Raw genomic sequence first — 26,352 nt, 5'->3', positions numbered from 1 at the left:
TGCCTTGCTGTGTCCTGCCACCTAACTACTGATCCAAAAGGCACACAGGGAGTCTTTAGAGACCTGGAGATCTGGGCACCCTATCAGGGCTAAGGCACAGTGATGACACACCTGTCTCATTCTTGCCCTTAGAAGCACCCCAACAGCTCCCAGAATCCCTCGCTGGAAGGCTGCCCTCTTGGCTGGGCCTTTTCAGGATGGCTCAAGACCAAGCATGCTTTGAGATAGTCACCCGGCCCCTGGGGAACAGGATAGGCCTGTCAGAGAAACTTCTCGATAAGATCTTGACCTTATCACATGTAGACTGGAGGTTGATAGTTACAGATAGTCCAGGGACAAGTCTGGCCACTTCTTCCCAGAGGAGGAATTTCACCCTCTCCCATCACCTTTGAGCAGAAACTCCAGGACACCAGAAAAGTGACAGTCTGTACTCTGCTTGATTGGCTGGTGAGCCACCCTTAAGGTTTTCCAAATTGCTTTGGGCTCACTGATTGGAGAATGGGGACAAAGGGGCCATCTGCCTGAAGATACATGCAGCCAACACGGACTCCTTTTTTTCTTTTTTAAACTACAATTTTAAGTTTAATTTGTTATGCAGCAGTAAATAACAAATACTGCATCCAAAACAATTAACTAAATATTGCTTGATTGTATTTTTCCTCCTTCCAGGTTTCCCCTCCACAAACCCCCACCCCATACCTCCTCCCTCTTGCTTCTATGAGGGTGCTCTCCCACCCCCCCACCACCCACCCACTCCTGCCTCACTGCCCTAGCATTCCCTCATGCTGGGGCACCGAGCCTTCACAGGACCAAGGGCTCCTCCCCCACCACTGATGCCAGATAAGACCATCCTCTGGTACATTTGCAGCTGGAGCCATTTGTCCTCTTTGTTTGGTGGTTTAGTCCTTGGGAGCTCTGGGCTGTCTGGTTGGTTGATATTATTGTTCTTCCTATGGGGTTGCAATTCCCCTCAGCTCCTTCAGCTCCTTCAGCTCCTTCAGTCCTTCCCCTAACTCTTCCATTGGGGTCCCCGTGCTCAGTCCAATGGTTAGCTGCAAGCATCCACATCTGTATTGGTCAGGCTCTGACAGAGCCTCTCAGGAGACACCTATATCAGGCTTCTGTCAGTAAGCACTTCTTGGCATCGTCCATAGTGTCTGGCTTTGGTGTCTGCATATGGGATGGATCCCCAGGTGGGGCAGTCTCTGGATGGTCTCTGTTCCACTTTGTCCCTGTATTTCCTTTAGACAGGAACAACTCTGAGTTAAAATTTTTGAGATGGGTGGGTAGCTCCCATCCCTCAACCAGGGGCTATAAGAGACCAACACTGACTACTTAAACATGTTATGCAGCCAAGAGTGACCTTGAACTGTTGGTTCTCCTGCCTCCACTTCCCAAGGGCGAGGATGACAGGCATGCACCGGGATGCACCGGGATGGAGACCAGGTCTCTGTGAATGCTAGGGAAACACTTCTGACTGAGCCGAGTCTCTGGCCTCTCTTAACTTCCTAGATGCCTTCCCTGTCTTCCCAGGCTATCTCGTTTTGTCTCTCTTACTTCATCTTCATCTTCCTACCAATTTTTGAGATGGAATAGAAGCTCATAAAAGTAGCCCCAGAGATACCACCAAATATCTCACAGCTGCATGGGACTGTGATTCTGTCTAACTCACTGAACCCCCAAATATAAATGACTTTTAAAAATAGCTTTGAAAAGCGCCAACAAAATGTTCTTCTCTAAATTTAATAGTAGGTTTCTCTGACATCAAGGAAAACTATTTTTCTGGCTTTCTCCTTTTGTGGCCTTTTGCTTCTGTATCTTCATTTCTTGAGCAAGTAGATCACCCTGTCCAAGTTGGGATCAACTGGGCTTGTGAGAATGGACCATTTGGCCCAGTGATTTCTGCTGATTTTCCAAGTTAAAGACTCCACGGTATGCCATGTGTGTTTTCAGTTACAGCAGTCAGGACGGAAGAGCCACCCTCCAAGCCCCCAAAGCCTCACAGTGACAAGACTTCATTGAAGGCTCCCGTCAAGCCATATCAGCAGCACAAGCTCCTCCCACCTTTCCGTCCATTTACACCACGTGCATGCAGTGCTCATGGACACCACAAGAGGGCGTTAGATCCCATAGAACCGATTACAAAGAGTGGCGAGCTGCCAAGTGGGTGCTGGACATTGAACTTGGGTTCTTTGAAAGAGCAGCCAGTGTTCATAACTGCCGGGCCATCTCTCCGGGGAGCTCAAAGGTTTTGTTTTTTAATTTATTTATTCCTTGACAATTTTAGGCATGCATGAATTTGATCACAATCACTCATTCATGAATGTCTCTTATCTTAACTTCCCCCTCACTAAACCCTTCTCTCAATAGGTTTCCCCTCTAGTCCCATATCTTTAGGTATATAACCTTATTCCATTTGATTAGGGCTGTTTGCTTGAGCATGGAGGTTGGGTATTTACTGGAAGGAGAACATCTTACCAGTTGCTACATTATTTTAGAAAGTATCCTTCTTCCCAAGAACAGTTAGCTGTCAACAGCCGCTCGGGTTGGGGAGGGGATCCAGTCTTTTACAGGTCTTGAGCAGGTAACCATAGTTGCTAAGGGTTCCTGTGCAAAACGCCATATCTTATCCTGCATCCCTCCCTATTTCCTGGCTCTTTCTTTCTAACCCTTCTTCAAGTGACGACGTTCCCTGAGCCTTGGAGGAGTGCAGATGTCACATTTAGGGCTGAGGACTCCACAGTGATCTGTTCTCGGATACTGGCCAACTGTGAGTCTCTGCACGTGTGACCTGCTGCCCACTGCAAATAGATGCTTCTCCAGCCAAGGCTAAGGTAACATTACTCTCTATAAAACATCAAGATTTAGAAGTCAGTTTTACAGCATGTTCATTTAGCAAAATATCAGCAATGAATTCTGTCCTAGGGCTTATAACCTCCCAGCCATGGGCGTTTGGCCAGGTTCAGAGTGCCAGGTAAGAATTCCCTCATGGGGAGTAGGCCTTACACTCAGTCAGAAGGCAGTTGTCTACCTACATAATGGTTAATGACACTATTACACCAGTACTGTGCAGGATTTCCCGCTGGGTAAGACTCTTGATGTCTTCTCTTCCCAACAGACCTGTTCCACATTTATCAACACTATAAAAGCTAGCCGACAGAGAGGAAGCTTCCAATTCAGGTCCAGCTTGATGTCTCTGGGTCCTGCCCCCAACGTGTATAATGACATCGGCAATAGAGGTCTTGCCATCTAGTTGGGGGGAGGGGTCAACCAAGAACAGTGGACACAACCTGTATTGTTAGGATGCAGGGAGCTCTCTGGGACCCCATAGCCAACTCCTGGCACTGAGATTTTCATTTAATACCTTATGCCTTCTACAAGATCTTCTACATGAAACCAGATCTTAGGTTCAGACTCCATCTTAGAGAACCTGACCTAAGACCTGCATCTGACACCAGTTTCCAGGTTACTCCCCAACAAATCTGCAACCCCAGGTTACAAGTCTGACCCTGACACTTCACTTCCTAACAACCACCAATCAGGAGGAAGACAGAAGTTAAGTTTATGGCTTGGCTCCCAGCACCAGACAATTATGTTAAAGGCTATCATGCACCCCCCACACACACAAATGTGTGCCAGGCTGGATACCCGCTTCTTGCCTTTATGAATACCTGACTGAAATTGAACTCAAGACTGTTCCTCCTGTTCTGTCGCATCAGAAACAGAGGTGTGGCCCGAGCTTGTAAATAAAGACCCTGATGTGATCGGATTAGAGACAACTCCTGGTTGGTCTTTGGACCTCACGAACGCTTCCTGGCATAACACAAGTGTCTATGTAGCGGGATATTTTTCCTGCAAGTTGGGAGGAGCTAATATGGGAGGAGTAAGGAGAGGAAGAGGAGGAGCTAGGAGAGAAGGAGAGATGTAGGAGCCATGGATGACCACGAATGTATCGAGAGCAGTCCTGGGTAACAACTTATATCTAGGTTAGTTATTTGGGTAACACCTCTGATTGTGTGGGCATCATGTTATTTGAGCATTACCAAACATATAAAGCTTTTGGTTAATCTTTAAGCATTGCAGTCTCATTCTTACCGGGTACCCGGTGGATGGCGGGATGGTCCGGGCTCAGCTCCTTATGGGAGCCATCTCCCACACTGGCGTCTCGTGGGTGGCAGGGCCGGTGTTTTTTGTCTGCTTGAGCCAGCAGCTTGAGCCAGCAGCTTGAACAGCAGCGGCGAGAACATGCCACCACTCGTGGCGTCAGGCCTAGCCTAGTTGGGAAGATGGCAGATGATTAAGAACAAGCCGGATTGGGTGCCGCCGATTTAAAATATTACAGCAACATGTCTATCCCGTTGTTAATCCTCAGTAGATTCCCCAGCTGCAGGGTTTCGGGTTAAATGGTAGTTCTTGAGATAGTATTGAACTGTTTCTCTAAGTGGATGATCCATCTCAGACCCCACCCAGAAGGGTGCAATTCCTTCCTATCTCCGGTTCATGAATCAAACCACTTCCTTTTTCTCCCCCTTCCTTCACTCTCTCTTTTTTTCTTTTCTTTCTTTCTTTTTTAATGAAATGCTGAGGGTTGAATTCAGGGCCTCATTCATATTAATAAAAGATTCTACCCATTGAGCCACAGCCCAGTCCTGAGAGAGTGAGTCCCTGAATTCCACAGGCTGACCTGAGCTCACTCTATAGCCCATGCAGGCCCTGAATTTGTGATCCTCCTGCCTCTGCTTCCCAATTCTCTAGAATTAGAGGCGTGCGATGCCAGGCTGGGCATTGTCTCACTAATTCTTTTAAGGATTTTGTATTATTTTTCATTATGTACACACATGTGTCTTGCACAGGTATGTATATAGGAACACAGTGCCCTGGAAGTCCGACAGGAGAGGCTGGGTGCCCTGGAGTTCCAGGAGGTTATAAATTCCCCAACCTGAGTGCTAGCGATTATAAATGCAGGTTTTCTGGAAGAGCAGTAAGTGCTCTTAACCTCTGAGCTGATTATTCAGCCGCTGGTGAGCTGCTTCCCCAGCACCCACACCACGTGGCTCACAAACACCCGACAACCCCAGCTCCAGGGGATTCAGTGCTTTCTTCTGGTCGCCTCAGATACCTGTGTTCACCTGCGTGCACCCAGACATAGCCAAAAAGGAGACAGACTGTAGGAAGAGGAGGAGGAGGAAGAGGAGGGGGAAGAGACTGAGGAGGAAAAAGAGATAGAGGAGGGGGAGGAAGAAGAGGAGGAGGAAGAAGGGGAAGAGAAGGAGGAAAAGAAGAGGAGGGGAAGAGGTTGAAGAGGAAAACAAGATGGAGAAGAGGAGGAAGAAGAGAAAGATGAAGAAGAGAAGGAGGAAGAAGAGACTGGGGAGGAGGAAGTGGAGGAGGAAGAGAAAGAATGTGGTGGTGCTGTGCTAAATAACAGAAACCAGTCACAGAAATTATAGTGTATAATTCCTTTTTGCTTGTTTTTTGTTCGTTTTTATTTATTATTGTGGTGGTGGGTTTTTTTTTCCTTTTGTTTTAAGACAGGTCTCTCTGTGTAGCCCTGGCTGTCTTGGAACTCACTCTGTAGACACTTTGTGTGTAGGGTATAAATATTAAATTTTTTTTCAATTGCAAAGGACAAACCAGTGTAGCGTAAAGGTGATCATGTTAAAAAAAAAAAAAAAAAAAAAAAAAAAAAAAAGAAGTTCAAGGGAGGTATGTCACAATTGCCAGGCACCTTTCTTTCTCACCCAGGACTCTGAGCTCTGCCGTTGTATGAGGTCCCTTTGAGGGTAGCTTTTCCTCAGGATGTGAGCAAGGCCAGTTCACGGTTCAGCTAGGCTGATATGAGCCCCTTTCTCAGGTTCCTTTTTCTTGGTCCACTTGGATGCTGGAAGACAAACATACGCTGCACCATCACAGTGGCTTTTCTTTTCCCTGCTTGATTTTAGACAAAAGGCAGAGACGTAATGACTTCGCCCTCCTCCATCTTTCCTTTTTTTTTTTTTTTTAACTTTTTAATATTTTTTTTTAAATATTTTTTATTTAATGTATGAGTACATGTAGCTGTCCTCAGACACACCAGAAGAGGGCATCAGATCCCATTACAGATGGTTGTGAGCCACCATGTGGATGCTGGGAATTGAACTCAGGACCTCTGGAAGAGCAGTCCCCAACCCCACCCCACCCCCATCTTTCCTTTTAATAAAAGATTTAAAATTGGATAAACTGCAACCCTTCACCCTGATGTGGTGGCTCAGGCCTGTATAACTTCACTGCTCAGAAGGCCAAGGAGGATTATGAATTCCAAGCCAGCCTGGGCTACAAAATGACAGCCTGTCTCAGAAGGAAATTACAAAGACTTGATCCATTCTGAACTCTCCATCCATGACCCCTCTCTGCCTGGCTCACTCCACCCTCTCTTTCAGTGATAAGGACCTTTGTGTTCTATTAGACCTGTTTCTCAGGACACTCAATGTTGTAAATCTTGGGGTTCACAGCTGCTGGGTAAGATTGCTGAACACTTTTCTCCTCTAGGATCACAAACAGAAGCTTCCAGCACTGTCAAAGCAAGCCAATAGGGATGAAACCTCCAGGTTGGAACCAACTTGACTTTGCCATTCTCTTCTGCCATGGTGGCTCCCGATTCAACCCAGAAACAACGGCGCTGAAGGGCCACGGACCGAGGCTCCAGAAGCATGAACCGAAAGAAACCTGTGCTCACTTAGGGTCCTCTCTTCAGGTATTTTGCCAGAGCGATGGGAAGCTGATGCACGCGAGATTTCCTCACTTGTGGGAAAGTGGAGATGCGTTGAAGTGATCACTTGGCATTGTTAGCATCATCATATAAATACACCATGGGATAGCCTTTTCCCACATAAGAAGCAGCGACTTGCTCGGCTAGTGTCGCTTCTTCCCACAGAAGAGACAACTTGTTACATATAGTGAGTGTGGCTCGAGCCCTAGAGTGAGGTGTGGTACCCAATGAAAGACTTTCGCTGTCTCTTCCGCCCTGTGATAGGAGTGCGGGGAGAACAGGAAACGGGTGCTTTTTTCTTGTGTCCCGTGCTGCCTTGGTCTCCGTTCTGAGGCTACTCATCGGTTCCGAAGCCCTAACGTGACCTTGATTCCGCCAAGCTGATCCTGTACCCTTCTCGACATCTGAGTACAGCGAGCTTTAGCCGCAGCGGGCCTCCCTGGTGTTGAAGCAGATGGGTCATTTGGAAAGATGTTCGTGTGGAGCTAAGTTCTGTGACTTTCCAAGATGCCAAACCACCTCCCCAGCGTGTTATGTAATGGGAAGTGTTTTCGAAGATGCCCTTTTATGTGTTAATTTTGCAAAGATTAATCCACAATTAGAATTTCAAATCACCTGAGCAACAGAAGAAAATGAGACGTTGCAAATCAAAACTAGGGGCTTAATTAGAATTTAGCATTAAGAAGACAATTAATTAATCGGCACAGACTGAAGATAGCCTGTAATTGCCAGCTCAGGGCGACATTGGCCAGGCGATGCTCTCCTGAATTGGCTATTTTTGCTCAATGCTCCTTTAATAAACAAAACGCTAAGACTAAAGCAGAGGAAAGTGGACCTCACTATGTATCACGTGACCCACTTAGGAAGAAAATGGCTTTTCTTAAGATTTGTTAAACTATGTACTTGAAGTAATCTTTACATTTCAGAACTTCCCCCAAAAGACTACTGTCCAGCCTTCATAGTAACAAATGTGTGAAATGTTTCAGTTTTCCATGGTCAGCCTTGTCTCTCAGATTTGGAAGGGAATCTAGTTCTATGGTGCTTTCCTTTTGAGGATTTTTTTTTTTTTTTTTTTTTTTTTTTTTTTTTTTTTGAGATGCTGGAGAGATGGCTGAGGTTAGGAGCGCCAGCTGCTCTTGCAGAGGACCCAGGTTCAGCTCCCAGCATCCACATGGCAGCTCACAACCATCGTTATTATCCCAGTTCCAGGGCATCTGATGTCCTCCTCCCACCTCCATGGACATGGGCACACACATGCACACATGCAGACAAAACACTGACTTACATACAATAAAAATAAACAAATCTTTAGAAATTTAAAAAAGGGACTTTCTGGAATGTTGGTCATTGGTGGTAGACTGCCCATGAGCGATTCCTGGCTCTATAGCCATGCACTGGTGGGCCAGGTTAGTTGGACTCAGTAGGTTTAAGAAAAAAAAAGGCATGAAGTTGGGAGGAAGACATGTTTAGAGAGAAAGATGCTAGAAGAGGGGGTGGAAGAAATTAGGGTAGATATAATCAAAATAGATTAGATAGCTGTTTGAAATTATCAAAGAATAAAACTACATTATATATATATATATATATATATATATATATATATATATATAACATATTTTATATATTATATGTTATGTAAACACAAAATATAAAATAGTATTTATATGAACTTTCTGGGTTAAAAGAATTTATGTGGGTGGGGGAGGAGTGGGAGATTGCCTTAGGGTTACTATTGCTATGATGAAACAGCATGACCAAAAGCAAGTTGGGAAGTGTTGAGAACCGCTCTGCCCCATGCTTGGGGGTCAAATGTCAGGGACCGCTCTATCAATGTTAGAACCCACACTGCCAAAAGCCTTGGGGGCTAAATTGTTAGAGCCCACACTGCCCCCAAGCTGCTCCAGTCCTCTGGTAGGGGTTCAGCAAGAGAGAGAGAGTGAGGACAGACTGAAGAATGAAGACCAGACAGAGTGTGATTCAATCCCGTTTATTCTTCAGTCTCTCTTCTTCTCTCCAAGTCCTTAGTTCCTAGTCCCAAGTTCCAAGTCTTGGGTTTCAGCACCAAGTCTCAAGTCCTAATCCCTGTTTCCAGCTGTAATAACTCTCAAGTCCCCATCCTAGTTCTAAGTTGCTAGTCTCTTTCCCAGTTCCAAGTTCGAGGACTCAAGTCTCAAGTGTCTTTCTTCTGTCTCTCGACTTTTATATATCTCACTTCTAAGTCACACCTTTAAGTCAGGCCTTCAAGTCTCACACCTCTAAGTCTCACACATCCAAGGGAAAATCCTGGGTATCTAAAACAAGATGTTATCAGAGTGTGCTCAGCTGTTGTAGGCTGTTGTAAACAAGTCTCTTGTCAGGGTATGTGGCTCAAGATGGCTGCAAGGATGATAGCCGCCTTCTGTTCGCTCCCCACAGGGAAGGAAAGGGGGAAAGGGTTTATTTGGCTTACATTTCTACATCACTGTTCATCACTGGAGGAAGTCAGGGCAGGAACTCACACAGGGCAGGAACCTGGAGGCAGGAGCTGATGCAGAGGCCATGGAAGGGTGCTGCTTACTGGCTTACTCCTCATGGCTTGCTCAGCTTGCTTTCTTATAGAACCCAGGACCACCAGCCCAGGGATGGCTCCACCCACAACGATCTGGGCCCTCCCCATCAATCACTACTTAAGAAGAGGCTCTACAGACTTGCATAAAGTCTGATCCTATGGAGACAGTTTCTCAACTGAGTCTCCCTCCTCTCTGATGACTATATCTTGTGTCAAGTTGACAGGAAACCAGGCAGCAGAGAGGATGCTCTCAGGGGTGAGAGGAGCAGATGTCAAGTTCAGGGAGTCATTCCTCCAAAGTTGACTCATTTGTTTCTTTAGTTTGGTTTTTAGGGTCTTTATAGGTAGCCCTGGAAGTCCTAGAGTTCACTCTGTAGACCAGGACTTGAACTCACAGACATCCACCTGCTTCTGCCTTCCAAGAACTGAATTTAAAAGCATGCTCCCACCACACCTGGCTCTCTCACTATTTTTGAGGCAGGGCTCTCACTAGGACCCAGGTTTCCCTCTAGAAGGCTTAGATTGGCTTGGCCAGCCCCGGAGATCTTCCTACCTCTGCCTCTCCTGTACCGGAATTATAAGCACCCACAACCTTGCTCATTTTATCACAGGGTTCTGGGGATTGAACTCGGATCCTCATACTTGCATGGCAAGCACTTTACCGGCTAAGCTGTCTCTCAAGTCCAAAGCTGAAAGAATACAAAAAAAAAAAAAAAAAAAAAAAATTGTGATTGCTTCCACTTGAAGCACAGATGATGGGTGGGAGCAGGTTTAATGGCACTTCCGGTTAACTAGAAACAACCTTCTCCCTTGGCTTTCAGAGCTTACCTGCCCTTTACTACAGTGTGGTATATAACGAAAGCATGCTTCTAAAATCACCTTCTGTTAAACACTTTGAAAGTGAGAGTTTAGGGGGATCCAAGGGTTAGAGGGACATACCTACAGATGACTGTTCTTCGTGTCACACTGTCTACAGGATCATCCGGTGTCATGTAAGTAACAACATACTCCAGTGCAATGGAAATGTGATGGTAACTTGTTTGTTTGTTTGTTTGTTTGTTTTAAATCACTATGTGTCCTTGCATAAGGGCTATGGCCTTCCCATGATAAGAGTTTGGGGACTGGCAAAATAAAATAGTTTAAGGGCTTAAAGCATTTGCTATGCAAGCCTGTATTTGATTCTCAGAGCCCACAGTAGAAAGAGAGAACTGTCTCTATTCCACACAGTTTCCCTCTGGCATGTACACTCACTGTAACATGCATGTTCACACACACACATACTCCTTTGAAAAAAAAAAAAGGATTTTTTTTAGTTTTTGTTTTGAGATCATGTCTTACTCTGTAGCCCAGGAATTTACTATGTAGCCCAGGCTGGCCTCAAACTCAAAGCAATCCTCCTCCTTCAGCCTAGATGGCCATGGGCTATGCCTGGATTAAGATCTACCTCACACTTCTTCTTACTCCTGAGCCCATGGTGTCAGGGTAAATGGGACACTGACCAGTCGCTTGTTTGTATACAGTCAGCACAAGAAGTTTGTACACAACCATTTGTATCAGTGGGTTTTCATGGTCACAAAACCTAAAGCAGCCTGAGACAAGACAGAGACAAGCCAGGCTTCTTAAAACCCTTTTGTCTTTCTTAATCATAACGACCCTGGAGACTGTAGCCCAAGGCGATGATGCTGAAATCAAAGGAGGGAAAGAAGGGAAGATTCCAAAAAGTAGATTTTTTTTTTTTTCATTTCCCCAGCTGGGAGGGTCTTTTATGTGACAAAATAGCAGGTTGAGAATTAAGAGCTGCGTTTCCTGGTGCAGATTCAACACAAGAGGGAATTTTCCCCTCCCCCAAGCAATTAAACCTTAGAGTTCTGGGGGGTGTCAGGCTTGCCCGACCCAGGGGACTAGAAAAGGCTAGAAACTGGGAGCCGCAGATGAACTGTTAAACAGCTGCAGGGCCTTAGAGAGGGGTGGGAGCAGGGAGAGAGAGAAGCAAGAGCAAGAGAGAGAGAGAGAGAGAGAGAATGCCCAGAGACCCTATTCACAGAAAATTCCTGGGTCTCGGGCCCCACTTCTGAGACGATCCCAGCCAAGCGTAACTCACATTCTCTCTCCATTTAGCTCTCAGAGAAACCCAAGCTAATTATGTGGTACTGGGGTAACAATAAAAATTCTGGGTTGTCATGAGTCTGAGTTACAAGCTGAGAGGAAACAAAACAAAAAAAACAGAGCTGTTGATATTCAGAGAGATTGTGTGTGTGTGTGTGTGTGTGTGTGTGTGTGTGTGTGTGTGACTGTGTACCATGACACCTGAGCTAATCAATTTACAAAGCGCAACTTCTGTGGCTCACAGTTTCGCCGGCATCCTATGATAGGCTGGTCCTACCGCTTCTGAGCCTGTTGAGCCTGCGGTGAGGCAGAAAGAACATCATGGTCAGAGCACATGGCAGGGGAAGGGTTTGCTCCATGGTAGATGTGAAATGAATATTCAGTTCTCATAATCCCCTTAAAGGGTGTACCCACCAATGACATAAAGACCTTCCACCAGGCCCCACCCCTCAAAGGTTCCAACCTCTTGATAGTACCAAGCTGGAGACTAAACCAAACATGCAGACCTTTTGGGCATTGCAGACCAGAGCTATACCAACCAACAAAGGACACCTCTTCCACCGGACTGCAAAAAGCACCAACGAATCTAAGCCCCTTCTCCAATATCTTTCTCTACAACTTCCTGAACAACTTCAAGGAAGAGAAGAGACAAAACGGGGCTCTCAATTTCATTTGCCACCCTCTGGCCCATGTACGGACAACGGTGAGAGAGCCTGCATGAGCGCGTGCGCGCGCGCGCGCACACACACACACACACACACACACACACACACACACACACACACGCCTGCGTGCATGTGTGCTAAAAACCAAACTAAACTTAAACAAAACTATTTTCTCTCTGCAATTGCTTTCACCTGAATCCAGAGCCCTCCTAAATGACAGTGTGGCTGACCAGCAAGTATGCCCTGTTACTTGATTCGGGCTTGGCCTCCCAGAAGCAGTAACCTCCCACCCTCCCCCCATCCCTACAAACCCATCATAGAGAGGAAAACTCACAAGTTGAAACATAGTCTATTGGGGTCCATGTATGCAGTAAACACAAACTATTGTCCTGACGATGGGAACATCCTAATAGATATCAGGTAGAATCATCCATCCATTCCTTTGTCCATTCAGCCATTGTTGAGTGCTTCCTTTGACCCAGACCGTGTTACAGGCACTTGGCATGTGATGGTCAGTAACACAGCATCTCTCCTCATGATGCTACAGTCCACATCCAGGCACACACAGATGACGTCATCAAGAGCCAACTGCAACATCCATCCAAACAAAATTCTTTGTTTTTGTTTTGTTGCTGTTTATGTTTTTGTTTTTCAGGACGGGTTTTCTCTCGTAGCCCTGGCTGTCCTGGAACTCACTGTGTAGACCAGGCTGGCCTCGAACTCAAGGACCCACCTACCCTTGCCTCCTAAGTGTAGGGATTAAAGGCATTTGCCACTATTGCCCCAAACAAATTCTTTGTACCAACTGCCCAACTCTAACATGTGAGGACACACCCACAGATGCTGTAAGAACAAAGAAAGGCAGGGCTGGGCATGGTGGCAGCAAACCAACATCCAGTGCTCAACTCCCATTGTCTGTGGGGTCATATTTATACTTTTTCATCGTGTGTCTTTTCACATGTCTGCTATATCCAAACATCACTTCACCGTGTCTGCTTCAGGAAAACTTTCTTTCCCATGTCTGCTTTAACAAGACATCCTTTCACCTGTGTGCCCCAACAAACCATCATTTGATATAACTTTCCAAAGAATCTAGAAATTTCCACTTCAGTGTGGCCATGTTGGTTGAAGGTGTGTCACTGGATGTGGGCTTGGAGGTTGCAAAAGCTCACAGCATCCATTCCCAGTTAGCTCGCTGCCCCCTCCCAAACCACCACTCATGGCTGGCGCCTCAAATGCAAGCTCTCAGCTACTGCTCCAATGCCGAGCATCTGTCTGCTTGCTGCCATGCTCCCAACCACAGAGTCACCTTCTGAAACTGTAAACAAGCCCCCAGCTAAATGCTTTCTTATGCTAGTTGACTTGGCATGGTTTTTCTTCACAGCAATGGAAAAGTAACCAAGACAGCCACGCCTCCTAATCCTTTTCAAACAGTTCCACCAACTGGGGACAAAGTATCCAAATAGATGAGCCTATGGGAGCTCTTCTCATTGAAACCACCACACCAACCCTTGAAGTTTTCTTTCTTCCTTTTTTAAAAGATTTATGTATTTATTATGTATACAGTGTTCTGCCTGCATGTATACCTACATGCCAGTAGGGGGCGCCAGATCCCATTACAGATGGTTGTGAATCACCCTGTGGTTGCTGGGAATTGAACTCAGGACCTCTGGGAGAGCAGCCAGGGCTCTTACCCTCTGAGCCATCTCTCCAACCCAAAACCGTCCCTGAGTGTAATGTGCTGTGGCACTGCATCCTGTGCTTGCTAGAGAGAAGGTATCATTGAAATCATCCGTGAGCCAAGCAAGGAGAGTGACAGGTTAATGCTCTGAAGAACCAGTATTCAGTCAAGTTGGTCTACAGAGGAAGCACCCCTGGAGCACCATCTGACCCCCTTCTTCTGTGATGTGTTTTATTTTGTTGGAGACAGGGTCTCATGTAGCCCAGTGTCGATAAAATTCCTTGTGTTGATAGAATTCCTTGGGGCGAGGCAGATAAGCAATGCCTCCTCCTAAGATTCCAATGACAAACCAAGGCATGATTCTACTACCAACAGTCACTCGGGAACCAATGAATTTATTGGGCTTCCTTACAGAGGAGCGTAGGTGAGGGGTGCCTACAGGAGAGTGGGTGTTCCTTCCTCCAGAGATGGAACCAGAATGGATTTGGCCCCCAGGGTCAAGGTTTTCCCATAGCTGCATAGATAGAGACCTCTCTCGTAGTCTTTCTTAGTCTGAATACTCTAGTTCCCCTTCTCCCCGCTGCCCTCCAGTCAAGCCATGTGCAACTGAGGCAGAATTGCACACAGTAAATTGTAGGGAACCATTGGATACTCAGGTGAGGGTCTTCCATGAGAGGATGTAAATGGTCAGAAAGTCCAGCTGGGGTAATTCTTTTGTAAGTGGACACAGATGAACTCTCCAAGATGGCGGCTGCTTGGCTCCAAGGGTAGTTAAGTACACCACCAGGCTGGCCACGAACTGGATATGTAGTCAAGGATGGCCTTGTAATTCTGATGCTCCTGTCTGCACCTCACAGGCTTGGCCTAACAGGTACATAACACCATGCCTGTTTCTGTGTTGCTGGGGACCAAGCCTAGGGCTCTGAGCACACCAGACAAGCACTCTGACAACTGAGCCACACCCTGCAGCCCTAAGCTCCTGCATCTGGGTCCCAGGCTGCAGCAGTAGCTGGCCGCAGCAGGTAACAGTGGTTAATATCTGTCTCAAAACAAGAGCAAGTGAACAATAATAATCAATAAGATTGATTATTATTAACTGATTATTAATAATCAATAAAATTGATTATTATTGAGTAATAAGAGTAAAAATACTCTTTATGGAAAATAGTAAAAAGGGTAAGAGTTGGACTATCTAGATGGCTGAAAGTTGGGTTATCAAGATGGCGCACTGGAGAAAGGCACCTGTGACCAAGCTTGACTGCTAAGTTCAGTTCCTAGGACCCATACATAAGAAAGAAGACCAACTCCTGAAAATTGTCCTTTGGCCTCCACATATGCATCATGGCACACACAAATTAATTAAAATTCTCTTTTGTTTTTTGAAGACAGGGTCTCACTATGTAGCTCTGGCTGTTCTAGAACCCACTCTATAGACATTGAACTCACCCAGATCCACCTGCCTCTGCCTCTCAAGTACTAGAATTAAGGGCATACCTGGCTGAAAATAAAATTTAAAGATGAAAATAATTCGCCAGGCAGTGGTGGCTCACATCTTTAATCCCAGCACTTGGGAGGTAGAGGCAGGTGGATTTCTGAGTTCAAGGCCAGCCTGGTCTACAGAGTGAGTTCCAGGATAGCCAAAGCTACAAAGAGAAGCCCTGTCTCAAAAAAAAAAAATAATATAAATAAATAAATAAATAAATAAAATTGGTCTGTAATTCTCTCACTGTAGAAGAAAATGTGCGTTCGTGTATATAAAACACAGATGTCTGTCTGCGTGTGTATTTATATGAATGTGTTATATGTATGCATGTATGTGTATATATGTAACTGTATTCATGTGTATATATCTGAATGTGCATGTTGTATGTGTGTATATGTATGATATACATGTATATGAATGTGAGTATATATGTATGCATGTGTATGTGTGCATATTAACTATGTATGTGTGTATACATATGTGTGTATGTATATCTATATATGTGAGTGCAAGAGTGTATATATAATTATATGTGTGTAAGTGTATATGTATGTGAATGGGGATGTATGTATATGTATATTTATATATGTAGCTGTGTGTATACCTGTGTGTATATGTCCTTACGTGTGTGTTTGTGTGTGTGCGTGTGTGTTGCTGGTTATGTAACCGAGGGTGCTCTGACCACACCCCAGCCACGGAACTGTTTCTGGCTCTGGAACTTGCTGCTCCTTTGCGGCTTGCCCCTGCGCTGGAGCTGACAGGATCTGGCCCTGGTGAGGCCCGCGGTGGCTCTGGCTGCAGCGCGCGGTCTTCCTGAAGCTCGTGCAAGGCTGAGATAGTGGGCTCAGGTGGTAACCCGGTTGCAGGCCGGCGCCTCGGGTTACCTAGCAACCAGCACCTTAGCAACGGGGAGGCGGCGGGCCGGGGGCCGGAAGCCGGAAGCCGGAGGCGAAGCCTCGCGAGGGTTGGTTTGCGCGCCGACTCCAAGTGTGGCCGGTCGGTGTCCGGGCCCCGCAGCATCTATCAGTCATGGTGGCGGTGCCTTCGCAGCAGCGGCCCGCGGCGGCCCGGGCCCGGAACCTGCCCTGGTAGGAGCGGCCCCGCATCCTGCTTTCTGCTCTTCTTCCTAGGAGCTTTGCAGATCGCCCTCCCGCTTCCGGCCGGACACCCGGCCTTGGCGCCGCAGCCGCCCCTGCGCTTCCACACCCAACAGTCTCTGAGCTCAGCTTAGCATCCTCGGGTGCCTCGAGCATCGCCACTGAGCTCTGATGACCCTAACAGATCGATCCTGGCTTTCTTTAGAAAGCTTCAGAGACCGGAGGAGTGGGGAGGCTTGGATTCGAACTGGTGTCGGAACTCAGCGCTTGCATTCTTTTCCCCTTATTTGTGGCGGGAGGGGACAGTAGCAGCGCACCCTTGTGGAGGTCAGAGGACAACTTGCAGGACCCAGTTCTTTGCTTCTATTGACATGGATCTCCGGGATCGAAACCAGGGTCCCAGAGTTTGCATTCTGAACGGCCCAACAGCAGCTTAGCGGTTTTTTTTTTTTTTAAATAAAGCAAGCCTAGCCATGCTTTCTTTTTACTTTTTCTGGCTCATACTGAGGAGGAAGAATTGTCTTGGACCACACGTTCAGTTCAGTTCTCAGGAGTGGAGTCACTGACCGTGTGGTCTTTTAAGTCTGGCTTCTCGAACTCAAGGTTGTTCCGTGCTGTTGCATGGTTCAGCACTCAGTTCCCTCTTGAAAGCCAAATCATAAGTGCATTGCCCGTCTACTCGCTTGTGGATATTTGAATATGAGTTCCGTTTGTGCAGTCTCAGCGCTGTTTGATTTGGTGGCCCCATGTTGGTGTAGGGCAACAGGGAGCTAACCTGCCCACTGGAGGATGCTAACCTGCCTCCTCCTACTCCACAGATGCCACCAACACCCTCTGCATAGTTACCACAGCTAACCAGCCTCACAGATGTCCCCTGGGAGACAGAACAACCGTGTTGTGAGAGCCAGTGGCTCTATTCAGATGTGAAGGGTTTCTCTTCCTCTGCTGCTTAGGGTGTGAATGGGGCTTCTTTGCGTGTAACAGAACACGGCTTGTGTATAAATCGTAACGCATGTTGAATCCTATTTCAGGGTTGAGAAGTACCGGCCACAGACCCTGGCCGACCTCATTTCTCACCAGGACATTCTGAGTACCAGTGAGTATCTGTTGTTGTTGTCCTTGTGGAGGGTTTGGGTCCATTTTGTGGTGATGCTGTCTCTTCTGGGTGACCCATAGAGGATGGGCTGCGTGTCCATTATAGAATGGACTGTGTGTTTCCTTCTCATACTGCACCAGAATGTCTAAGAGGACACGTTTTTAAAGATCTGTTTGCTTTTATTGCTGAGGTGTTTTGTTGTGCTTGGTTCCTCTAGAGGCCAGAAGAGGGCCCTGGATCCTCTGGAACTGGAGTTGTAGGCAGTTGGGAGCTGCCCTGTAGGTGCTAGGAACCAAACCCATGTCCTCTGCAGGAACTGAGGCGCCTTTCCAATTCCCCCATCCTCCAAGACGACAACATAGAGGAAGGATGGTTGATTTTTGCCTTATGGGTTCAGAGCTTTTGGTCCACAGTGCTTGGCTCTGTTGACTGTAGACCCTTGGTGAGCACCACCTCATGGCAGTGGGAGCACTCTGCTCCAAAGTGGACAGGAAGTAGACAGCTAAGGGGGTAGGGCCCCCCACCACCACCACCGCAAAGGCATGCCTTTGGTGACCTGATGCCTCCAATGAAGCAGTGGCTCGCAACCTTCCTAGAGATGTGGCCCTTTTAGTACAGTTCTTCATGTTGTGTCGACCCCCAACCATAACATGATTTTCATTGCTACTTAATAAATGGAATTTCGCTACTGTTGCAAATTGTGATGTAAGTGTCTGATATGCAGTATGTGTGTGTGTGTGATATATATATGTAGCTCCTAAAAGGGTCGCGACCCACAGGTTGAGAACCACTGCTCTCAAGTTAATAGACCCTCCCGAGATAGCTAGTGTGGAAGACAGACAGACAGACAAACCGTGGTGTGAGTTCAGGACTTCCCCTCCCTGTCTATGAAGAACTGAAGCACATCTGGATCTAGTGTTAACAGGTCCTAAGGTGAGCGTGCAGGACCCAGAGACTGACGTTTGTCTCCTCCTCCTGTCTCTCAGTTCAGAAGTTCATCAGTGAAGACCGCCTGCCACACCTGCTTCTCTATGGCCCTCCAGGGACAGGAAAGACATCCACCATCCTGGCCTGTGCCAAGCAACTGTACAAAGATAAAGAATTCGGCTCCATGGTCTTGGAGGTGAGGGAGACACTCTTACTCCACAACAGCTCAGACCTTCGGACACTTACCTTTGGTCCTTCTTTTACTCCCTGACCTTCTGGGTCCTGGTTAGATTTGGCCAACGGGATCTTTGTGTGTGTGTGTGTGTGTGTGTGTGTGTGTGTGTGTGTGTGTACTTGCTAGGGCATTAACACCTGGCAGCCTCTGCTTCCTGTGGGGCCCAATTAGAGGCTGCACCCTCCCCACAGCCTGCCTTCCCTGCCCGCAGTTCTTGTTGAACCCCTTCAGATTTAGGGGTGATAATGAACACTGCATATTCCTCTCTAGGCCGGTGGTTCCCAACCTTCCTAATGATGCGCCCCTTTAATACACTTTGTTATGATGTGGTGACCTCCTACTATGTAATTATGTTCATTGCTACTTCATGATTGTAATTTTGCTACTGTTAGGAATTGTCGCACAATTATCTGGGTTTTGATGGTCTTGGGCAACCCCTGTGAAAGGGTCATTCGACTCCCCAAAGGGTCGAGACCCACAGGTTGAGAACCACTGCTCTACAAATACCTTTAAAAATGTCTGTTCATCTGGATCTTCTCCGATTACTGCACTGAGACGTGCCATCTATGGATCCTTGGGACCTTGGCTGACAACCTTGATACCCTCAGGTCACAAAAGCCTAGATGTCGTCTTTGAGAGAAAAGCATCTGAGGGCCGGCGGGTGTGGCTGATTTGGTAGAGTGCTCGCCTACCATGCACAAAGCCCTGGGTTTGATCCCAGCATAACAAACAGGTTGTACACCTATAATCCCAGCACTCGGGAAGTGGAGGCAGGAGGGTCAGAAGTTCGGTCATCTTAGGCTATGTGAGTTCAAGGCCAACTTGAATACAAAAGACCCTCAATCAGAAGAAGAGCATTTGACTTAGGCAGTAGATCTGAGGCTCAGCTCCTTGCTGTCCAGAGTTCTTTCGTCAGCTTATTCAAAGCACGGCAGCCTCCAGGCCGTGAGGATTAGAATTAGTGGCACTTGCTCATGGCTGAGGTCCTGGTTCAGGGCCACAGGGCCCTGTGTTTACTTCCTACATTTATGTGGATGATCCTTGAAGGATGGGAGGAGGCCCGTGTGCCTTTCAGGGTGTTATGTGATGGCGGTGTGAGGCTGAGCTCGGGGCATTAGTTTTTGTTGATTGTGTCTTAGCTGCCATTAGACCTGAATGACACTTTTGAGCCATGAGCTTGTAGCTGGCACAGGGTGTGGTTGTCACGGCATCCTCTCTTCCTTGTGTAGCTGAATGCTTCCGACGACCGAGGAATCGATATTGTTCGGGGGCCGATCCTCAGCTTTGCCAGTACAAGGACAATCTTCAAGTAAGAATGATTGGTAGAATTTCTCTCCCTACGGGTCTCACTTAGTGCAGGGTTGGGAAACACCTTCACTGTTTGGTCCGTCCGCCTTGGTTGGTATAAATAAAGGGAAGGAGGAAAGGCTTGGTCAGAAGCAGAGATGAGTCCAGTGGTTTGAGAGGTGGGGACGCTAGGATTAGAAGACTCCACGAACCTTGGGCTCTATGCGGGTCCTCTGCTGGGAGTCACATCTGATACTGGATGCGCTGGTCTGGACTTCAACAGGGATACTAGAGATCGGGATGACTGACATGGAGGTCAGTTAGACAAGGAAGAGGGCGGTGACCTGGTTCAGTGAGCTACAGCACTGCCCTCGAGCCTGATGACCCAAGTTCGATTCCTAGGACCCACATGGGGAATCGGAGAACCAATTCCCTCAGGTCATCCTATGACCTCCTGACCTCCATATTTGTGATGTGATGTGGCACTTACACACACACACAGAGAATAATAATAAGGCTTGGGGTGTGTATAGCTCTGGGAATGTTTGTGCTTGGCCTACTCACATCCCTGGGTTCCAGTGCTGCCCTATAAGCGAGCAGCTGACAATAAAGTCCTGTAAGGAAGACTAACAACTCAGGGTGGAAATTGGGGTCTGCATCACTTGTAAGGGAGGAAAGCAAGATAGGCAGGTGTGATGCAGGGATCAGCCTCCAGCGGGGTCTGAGAAAGATGGACTTGAGGTAGCCCAAGTGTGAAGGTGGAGGCTCAGCCTGATGTGGGAGGAGGCTGAGGAACCCTCCACATGCCTTTGTTCTCCTAGGAAAGGGTTTAAGCTTGTGATCCTGGATGAAGCTGACGCCATGACTCAAGATGCCCAAAATGCCTTGAGACGAGGTGAGGTTTGCTTCCCCGTCTGACGAGTTGGCCAAGGAGTGTACTGAGGGCCAGGAATTCTGGGTATGAGATTACCTTCCCATGAGGAGGCACTCTTAGTCCCAGGGATGCAGACGAGACGGCCCTGTAGCTGGGGGCCCCTCAGGATGGGCAGCCTCCGTCCTCTCATTCTCTAGTGCTGGCTTCTGTTCCGTGGTGGGAGTCTGTCATTCAATGAAAATAAGGCTTAAATTCCTTGTCCACTGGCAGATCCTCTGCCTTTGGTCAAAACAAAAACCCACCAGGAAAGACTGAGTGTAGGAGTGACTGGTACAGAGTGAGCCCTGCGTTTACCTGTGGAGTGGGGCTGGTACCGCTCCTGTTAAAGACCTTTGTGAGCAGCTCCTGCTACCACTGCTGGGAGGGAAGAACAGCTTCGGGAGCCTGGGGAAACGAGACCTGGGAGGGATAGGATGGCTTCTGGTCCTAGAGTGTTGCTGACATCCTTCAGCATCTTGTTCTGCTGAGGGACTGTCAGTGTGGGCAGATTTGTGTGGGGACGCTGGTGTCCCTTGCATTTCTCAGTGCTGGTTGTTGCTCCCCGAATGCTCCTAGACTTTCATACGTGGGCTGCAGGGCAGTGCACACAGAGCCCCCTGCCCAGACACCGTGGGTCTCGACAACATCAGACAGCATCCTGTACAGAGGGAGGGGGAGCTCTTGGACAGACCCGGGGCCAGATCTTGAGGAGGAGACAAGAGTGCTCCAGTAGTGGCGGATGGTAGAAAGATGCATCTGTGCCTCTAATGGTCCACTTACTAGCTTTGTAATCGAGGTGGATATGATGACTCATGCCAGTAATGCAAGTACTCCAGAAATGGAATAAGGGAGGTCACCTGCAGTCTGAGCCCAGCCTGGGCTACATACAGGGAGGTCACCTGCAGTCTGAGCCCAGCCTGGGCTACATACACAGTGAGATCTACACAGGATGGTGGTTGAGCTGAACCTGTTGCTCATATCCCATAATGCCCTCTCCCCTACAGGCAGAGTTCTCACTTAGTGTGGTTAAGCCTTCTCTGGGTTCTCTTGTGTGAACTGTTTGGTTTTTCTCCCAGTGATTGAGAAGTTCACGGAAAACACCAGGTTTTGCCTCATCTGTAACTACCTGTCTAAGATCATCCCTGCCTTGCAGTCGCGGTGCACGAGGTTCAGATTTGGCCCTCTGACACCCGAGCTCATGGTTCCTCGACTGGAACATGTAGTACAAGAAGAGAAGTGAGTTTACGAGAGGGAAGAGGGAGGTTTGGGGATTGAGTGGCAGGGAAGGTGGGTGGAGTGCTGAGTCCCAGGGAAAGCCTTGGGGCCTGCTGGCTGCTGTCATTTCCAGCGGTCCCTGATATTCTGCCCCCTGAGCCCTTTTGATTGTTCTTGACCCCCACCTACATTCCTGCAGTCTGTTCCCTCTCTTTTGTCATGGGAACTGACTGTTTTATAGATGCTGCCAGCTGGCTAGAAGGGAAGACTCAGACATCCATTCTGGGTGATCAGATGCTGAGCTGTATCCTTTCTTCCCAGAAATGTCTCTCTCGGCAGCCACTTCCTTGAAGCCTTGGTCCATAGTAAAATTGTCTGGGGCCTGGCACCTCCTGTGACGGGCGTCCCTAAGCACTGCAGTGGCTTGGATGGTCAGGAGAGGGCTGACACCTGTTTTGATGTCTTCCTTCTTTTAAAGCTTTATCATTTAAGGTTCATGTGGTTGATGGAGTTTGTGCTCTGCGGAGGGGGCTTTACGTAACTCTTTTGCCTGTTTCCTTTTAGTGTGGATATAAGTGAGGATGGAATGAAGGCCCTTGTCACTCTGTCCAGTGGGGACATGCGAAGGGCTTTGAACATTCTACAGGTACGATCACACTGCAGGCACTTCAAACCATTGCTTCAAAATAGTTTTACAAGAAAGACAACCAGCTAACCCGTGCATTCATTCAGAGACCTAGTAAGATTCACCCTGCCATGCCCCAGCTCCCTGCCCGTGTTCCAGTGGGAAGGCTTGGTGCTGCTCTAAGCTTTGGGATAACGCTGCAGCTCCCCCACGGGCAGCAGTGCTTGCAGCGAAGGGCAGTCCTTGGAGTACGGACAGTACAGCATTCCCGCTGTCCTTGGCCTATGCCTTGTCACTGCGGCAGGGCAGCTGCTGACAGCCCCTGGGCCTCCTCCTGCAGAGTACCAATATGGCCTTTGGGAAGGTGACGGAGGAGACTGTCTACACCTGCACCGGGCACCCACTCAAGACAGACATTGCCAACATTCTGGACTGGATGCTGAATCAAGACTTCACCACTGCCTACAAAAGTATCCTTTCTGGTGACTTCTGTTAGGTTCAGGCCTCAGGGTGGCCAGAAGCCCAGGCTGCAGCCAACACCTGTACCCCCCCCCCCAAGTGACAGGTGTCCCCAGGCAGAGTGGCCTCTCCTCAGTGGCTCTAGCCCAAATGAGGCTGTATGTAGCTTCTCTGTTCACAGTCGTTAATGTGGACTCATTGCCTTGTTCTGCGGTGAGATGAGATACAGGCGGCTGTGCGGCCTTTAAGGAGCTGTTCTGCTGAGACAGGGCTGTACTTTCTAGAAAAGCCTTACTGACGATAACATGGGTGGAGTTAGAATTGGGCCTGTGTGCAGCTTTACTGGGATGAAGAACCCGACTGGGATGAAGCCTCCCTGCAGCATGTTCTGGAATGGTTCCCCTCACCTTAACTGCTCCTCCCTAGATATCATGGAGTTGAAGACTCTGAAGGGCTTGGCGCTGCATGACATCCTGACTGAGGTTCACTTGTTTGTGCACAGAGGTAACTGGGGCGGAGAGGAGGTGCAGCTTGGGGTGGCTACAGACAGTGAGGTCTGTGTTGAGCAGAAACAGGAAGAGGGTGACTGACCTTTAATCCTGAGCAGTTCTGAATGGGTTTGTCCCAACCCCTTGTTACTATCTAGAGCTGTCAGGGTGAGCAGAAATGACCCTGCAGAGGCTCTCTCCTCAAGGGAACATACTGTAGTTTCCATTCTTGTTACACACTCCCCACACCAGGGACTGAACCCAGGGCCTTGTACATGTGAGGGACGTGGGCTATCACTGGGCTGTATCCACATACCTTGTTTATGGGGGCTGCATCTAGGATGGAGTTGCTCTCCAGCCTCTAGGTCACATTCTAAGAGATATCCCACAAAGGCGAAAAGATGTGTTCCTGTAGACTAGGCTGTCTTCAGGAGGCTGTCTTTAAGTTCTGCTTACTGCCGTGTTTGAGAGATCAGCATCATGGGCGGAGCCTGGAGTCACCCCAGATGATTCAGAGTGAAGCACAGGGGAGAAGGGTGCCAGCTCCCCAGGGGCCCCTCCACATAGCCTTTGGAAGCTTTTGCTCCCAGCAGCCTCCTCTCAGGTCCCCAGTACTGTGAGCCTGTGTGGAATCTGTTGCTTAACTTTGTCCTCACTGTCTTAAAGGGTAACATAGCTTTCTGGTTGGTGTATAGCTGTCACCCACCACGAACAGTGTTGACTTGTCCTTGTTCTATGACCACTGGGGATGGGCCCGTGTACATGTTCATGTGTTTGTGGGGTCTAACTTCCTGAGCTGCACCCCAGCCTGTGTGATAAGGAGCAGCAGGCCTGACCATGCTCAGTGCATCAGTCTGGTGACTTGCAGGCCGTGGGGCTGAGCACGGATGCTCAGGTTCATCAGAAGTCCGTGTGTGCGAGGTGATCTCACTCGTGTGATTCTGTTTTTCCCTCAGTTGACTTTCCATCTTCAGTTCGGATACATTTATTGACCAAAATGGCAGACATTGAGTGAGTGTTTTCCCAGTTTCGTTCTCTGTCTGTCCCCTCTCCTGTTGTGAGCTTTTTAGCTTCAGCTTGTGCGCCATTCACACATGGGACAGTCTGGTTTAGGGTAGTGCCAGGTGCACTGTGGAGAAGGCTGTGTGTGCTGCCTCCAGAGCACAGAGAGGTCCCCTGTGTGGCTCTCCTCACACTGGGCATGCAGGTCTTTGGAGATGGCCAGCTGCTCTGCTTATTAAGGCATTGTGGCATACAGGAGCCCAGTGGAGAAAAACAGACAGACTCAATTTTTCACTTTGCCCAGCTCAGTCAACACTGTCATTACTCCCCAGTGACACTGGCAGCTGTCATTTAAGTGGACAGCACACTGGGCTCCAACCAAATACTAGTATCACAAGCTCCAATAGGCTGTCACTAGCTCATGTAGACAAAGTAGGTCATTTCCTATCACTGTGTTGGAGTGATTTTGCTTCCAGTGGCTAGGCATTTAAAAGTGACAGGATGAGCTGCTGGTGTCCTGCTTTACTGCCCTGCCATGAACCTCCAGCCCTCGCTGCAGCCACAGCCAGAGGGCATCTACAGAGTTCCTAAGCCCTCATCCCATGCACCCTGCCCTCTGTCGGTAGAGAGGATGGAGTGCTGAGTGCAGCTCAGAACCTGCTGGTGCTGGGTTTCTAATCTGTCCTCGGCAGCTTCAGTCAAGTGGCTGAGTGAGTGTTGGGGAGAAACTTAGAGGACACAGAGCAGAGTGCTAACCAGGGTGGGTCTGTCAGCTCCAGGGCCTCCGTGGCAGGCTGCAGCAGCTCCCACATTCTCACCTCACAGGCAGGGCCTGGGGTGTGCCTTGTTCTCAACTTGGGATTGTTATCCCCAGGTACAGACTTTCTGTGGGCACCAGTGAGAAGATACAGCTGAGCTCCCTCATTGCTGCTTTCCAAGTTACCAGAGACCTGATAGTTGCAGAGGCCTAGAAGTTCCAAGGCCTGGCCCCTGCTTCAGGCACATCGGTGACTGGAGGACAGAGGACATGCTGCCCCGAGCCACTGGATAAAGCCTGTCACAAAAGGCTCTCCCCAGGCATTTAGGTAGTGCTCTCTGTGGCTGTACAGAGCAACTTTCATCCAGAGTGATCCACACTGCTTGTCTTCTACAGGGGAAACACCCTGTCCCCATGCTGAAGGCTGCTTTAAAGTCTTTACTATCAGTTGCTGGGATGACAAAATTGGCTGCAGTGTGAAACTGAGTATGCTTCAGTGTCTTCCAACTCTAAATGGGTGCTAGTTGGCTTCCGATTAAATATTTTGTTACAAAATTTCAAAATCAGTCTTCTGGCCAAAGTGCTACCATGCATATAAACTCAGGCCTCAGGAGACTGAGGCAGCTGTAGGCAGCCTAGTGAGACAGACAGAGCCTGTCTCGGGAACAAAGCAGAGTCTTTCCCACTCTGAGAAGGCTTGCCAGCAGTTCCAAATTCTATTATGAAAACAGGAAAGAAACTACAGCGCAGCTCGCCTTCAGACTACACCTTGCGTGTTGGGGCAGAATGGGGCACTGCAAACGTTCCTGCCGGGCTGTAGTTACACCACGTCCTTCACAGGAAAAATAAAGTGTTCAGTGTTCTAATCCGTTCTGGCCTGTCCACCTGCATTTCTGTTAAGGCTGGTGTCACAGAATAAATTTCTAGAGACTCTTCCTTCTAGGCCATCAGACTACAGTTACCTTGGGACCAAACTTCCCTTGGGCTAGATGAAGAGCCGCAGCTACCTCACTGGAGCCC

The 26,352-nt window shown here is 48.2% G+C and overlaps 1 protein-coding gene and 1 long non-coding RNA gene across 6 annotated transcripts in view; both read left to right on the top strand.

The window, feature by feature from the left end:
- Window positions 1–8,303, top strand: part of LOC143437660 (uncharacterized) — a 15,645-nt gene extending 7,342 nt beyond the window's left edge. For 4 of the 5 annotated variants that reach the window (XR_013107007.1, XR_013107006.1, XR_013107009.1 and 1 more), the window contains 2 exons: window positions 1,954–2,834; window positions 6,529–8,303. This is a non-coding gene — a long non-coding RNA (uncharacterized LOC143437660). The remainder of the gene's footprint in view (window positions 1–1,953; window positions 2,835–6,528) is intronic. The other variant, XR_013107010.1, reaches the window with a different exon arrangement.
- Window positions 8,304–16,171: 7,868 nt separating this feature from the next.
- On the top strand, window positions 16,172–26,198 carry Rfc5 (replication factor C subunit 5). Its single transcript, XM_076922583.1, has 11 exons — window positions 16,172–16,319; window positions 17,360–17,424; window positions 18,411–18,547; window positions 19,816–19,895; window positions 20,695–20,768; window positions 21,863–22,022; window positions 22,566–22,647; window positions 22,967–23,096; window positions 23,512–23,589; window positions 24,530–24,584; window positions 25,450–26,198. Exons 1-11 carry the CDS (start codon window positions 16,261–16,263, stop codon window positions 25,544–25,546), a joined length of 1,017 nt encoding a protein of 338 aa, XP_076778698.1. The 5' UTR covers window positions 16,172–16,260; the 3' UTR covers window positions 25,547–26,198.
- Window positions 26,199–26,352: the final 154 nt, after the last annotated feature.

The sequence above is a fragment of the Arvicanthis niloticus genome, chromosome 24, assembly GCF_011762505.2.
Source record: "Arvicanthis niloticus isolate mArvNil1 chromosome 24, mArvNil1.pat.X, whole genome shotgun sequence".
Taxonomy (NCBI): Eukaryota; Metazoa; Chordata; class Mammalia; order Rodentia; family Muridae; genus Arvicanthis; species Arvicanthis niloticus.
Note: the sequence above shows the minus strand (reverse complement) of the source record. Positions and strands in the feature narration are given on the sequence as shown.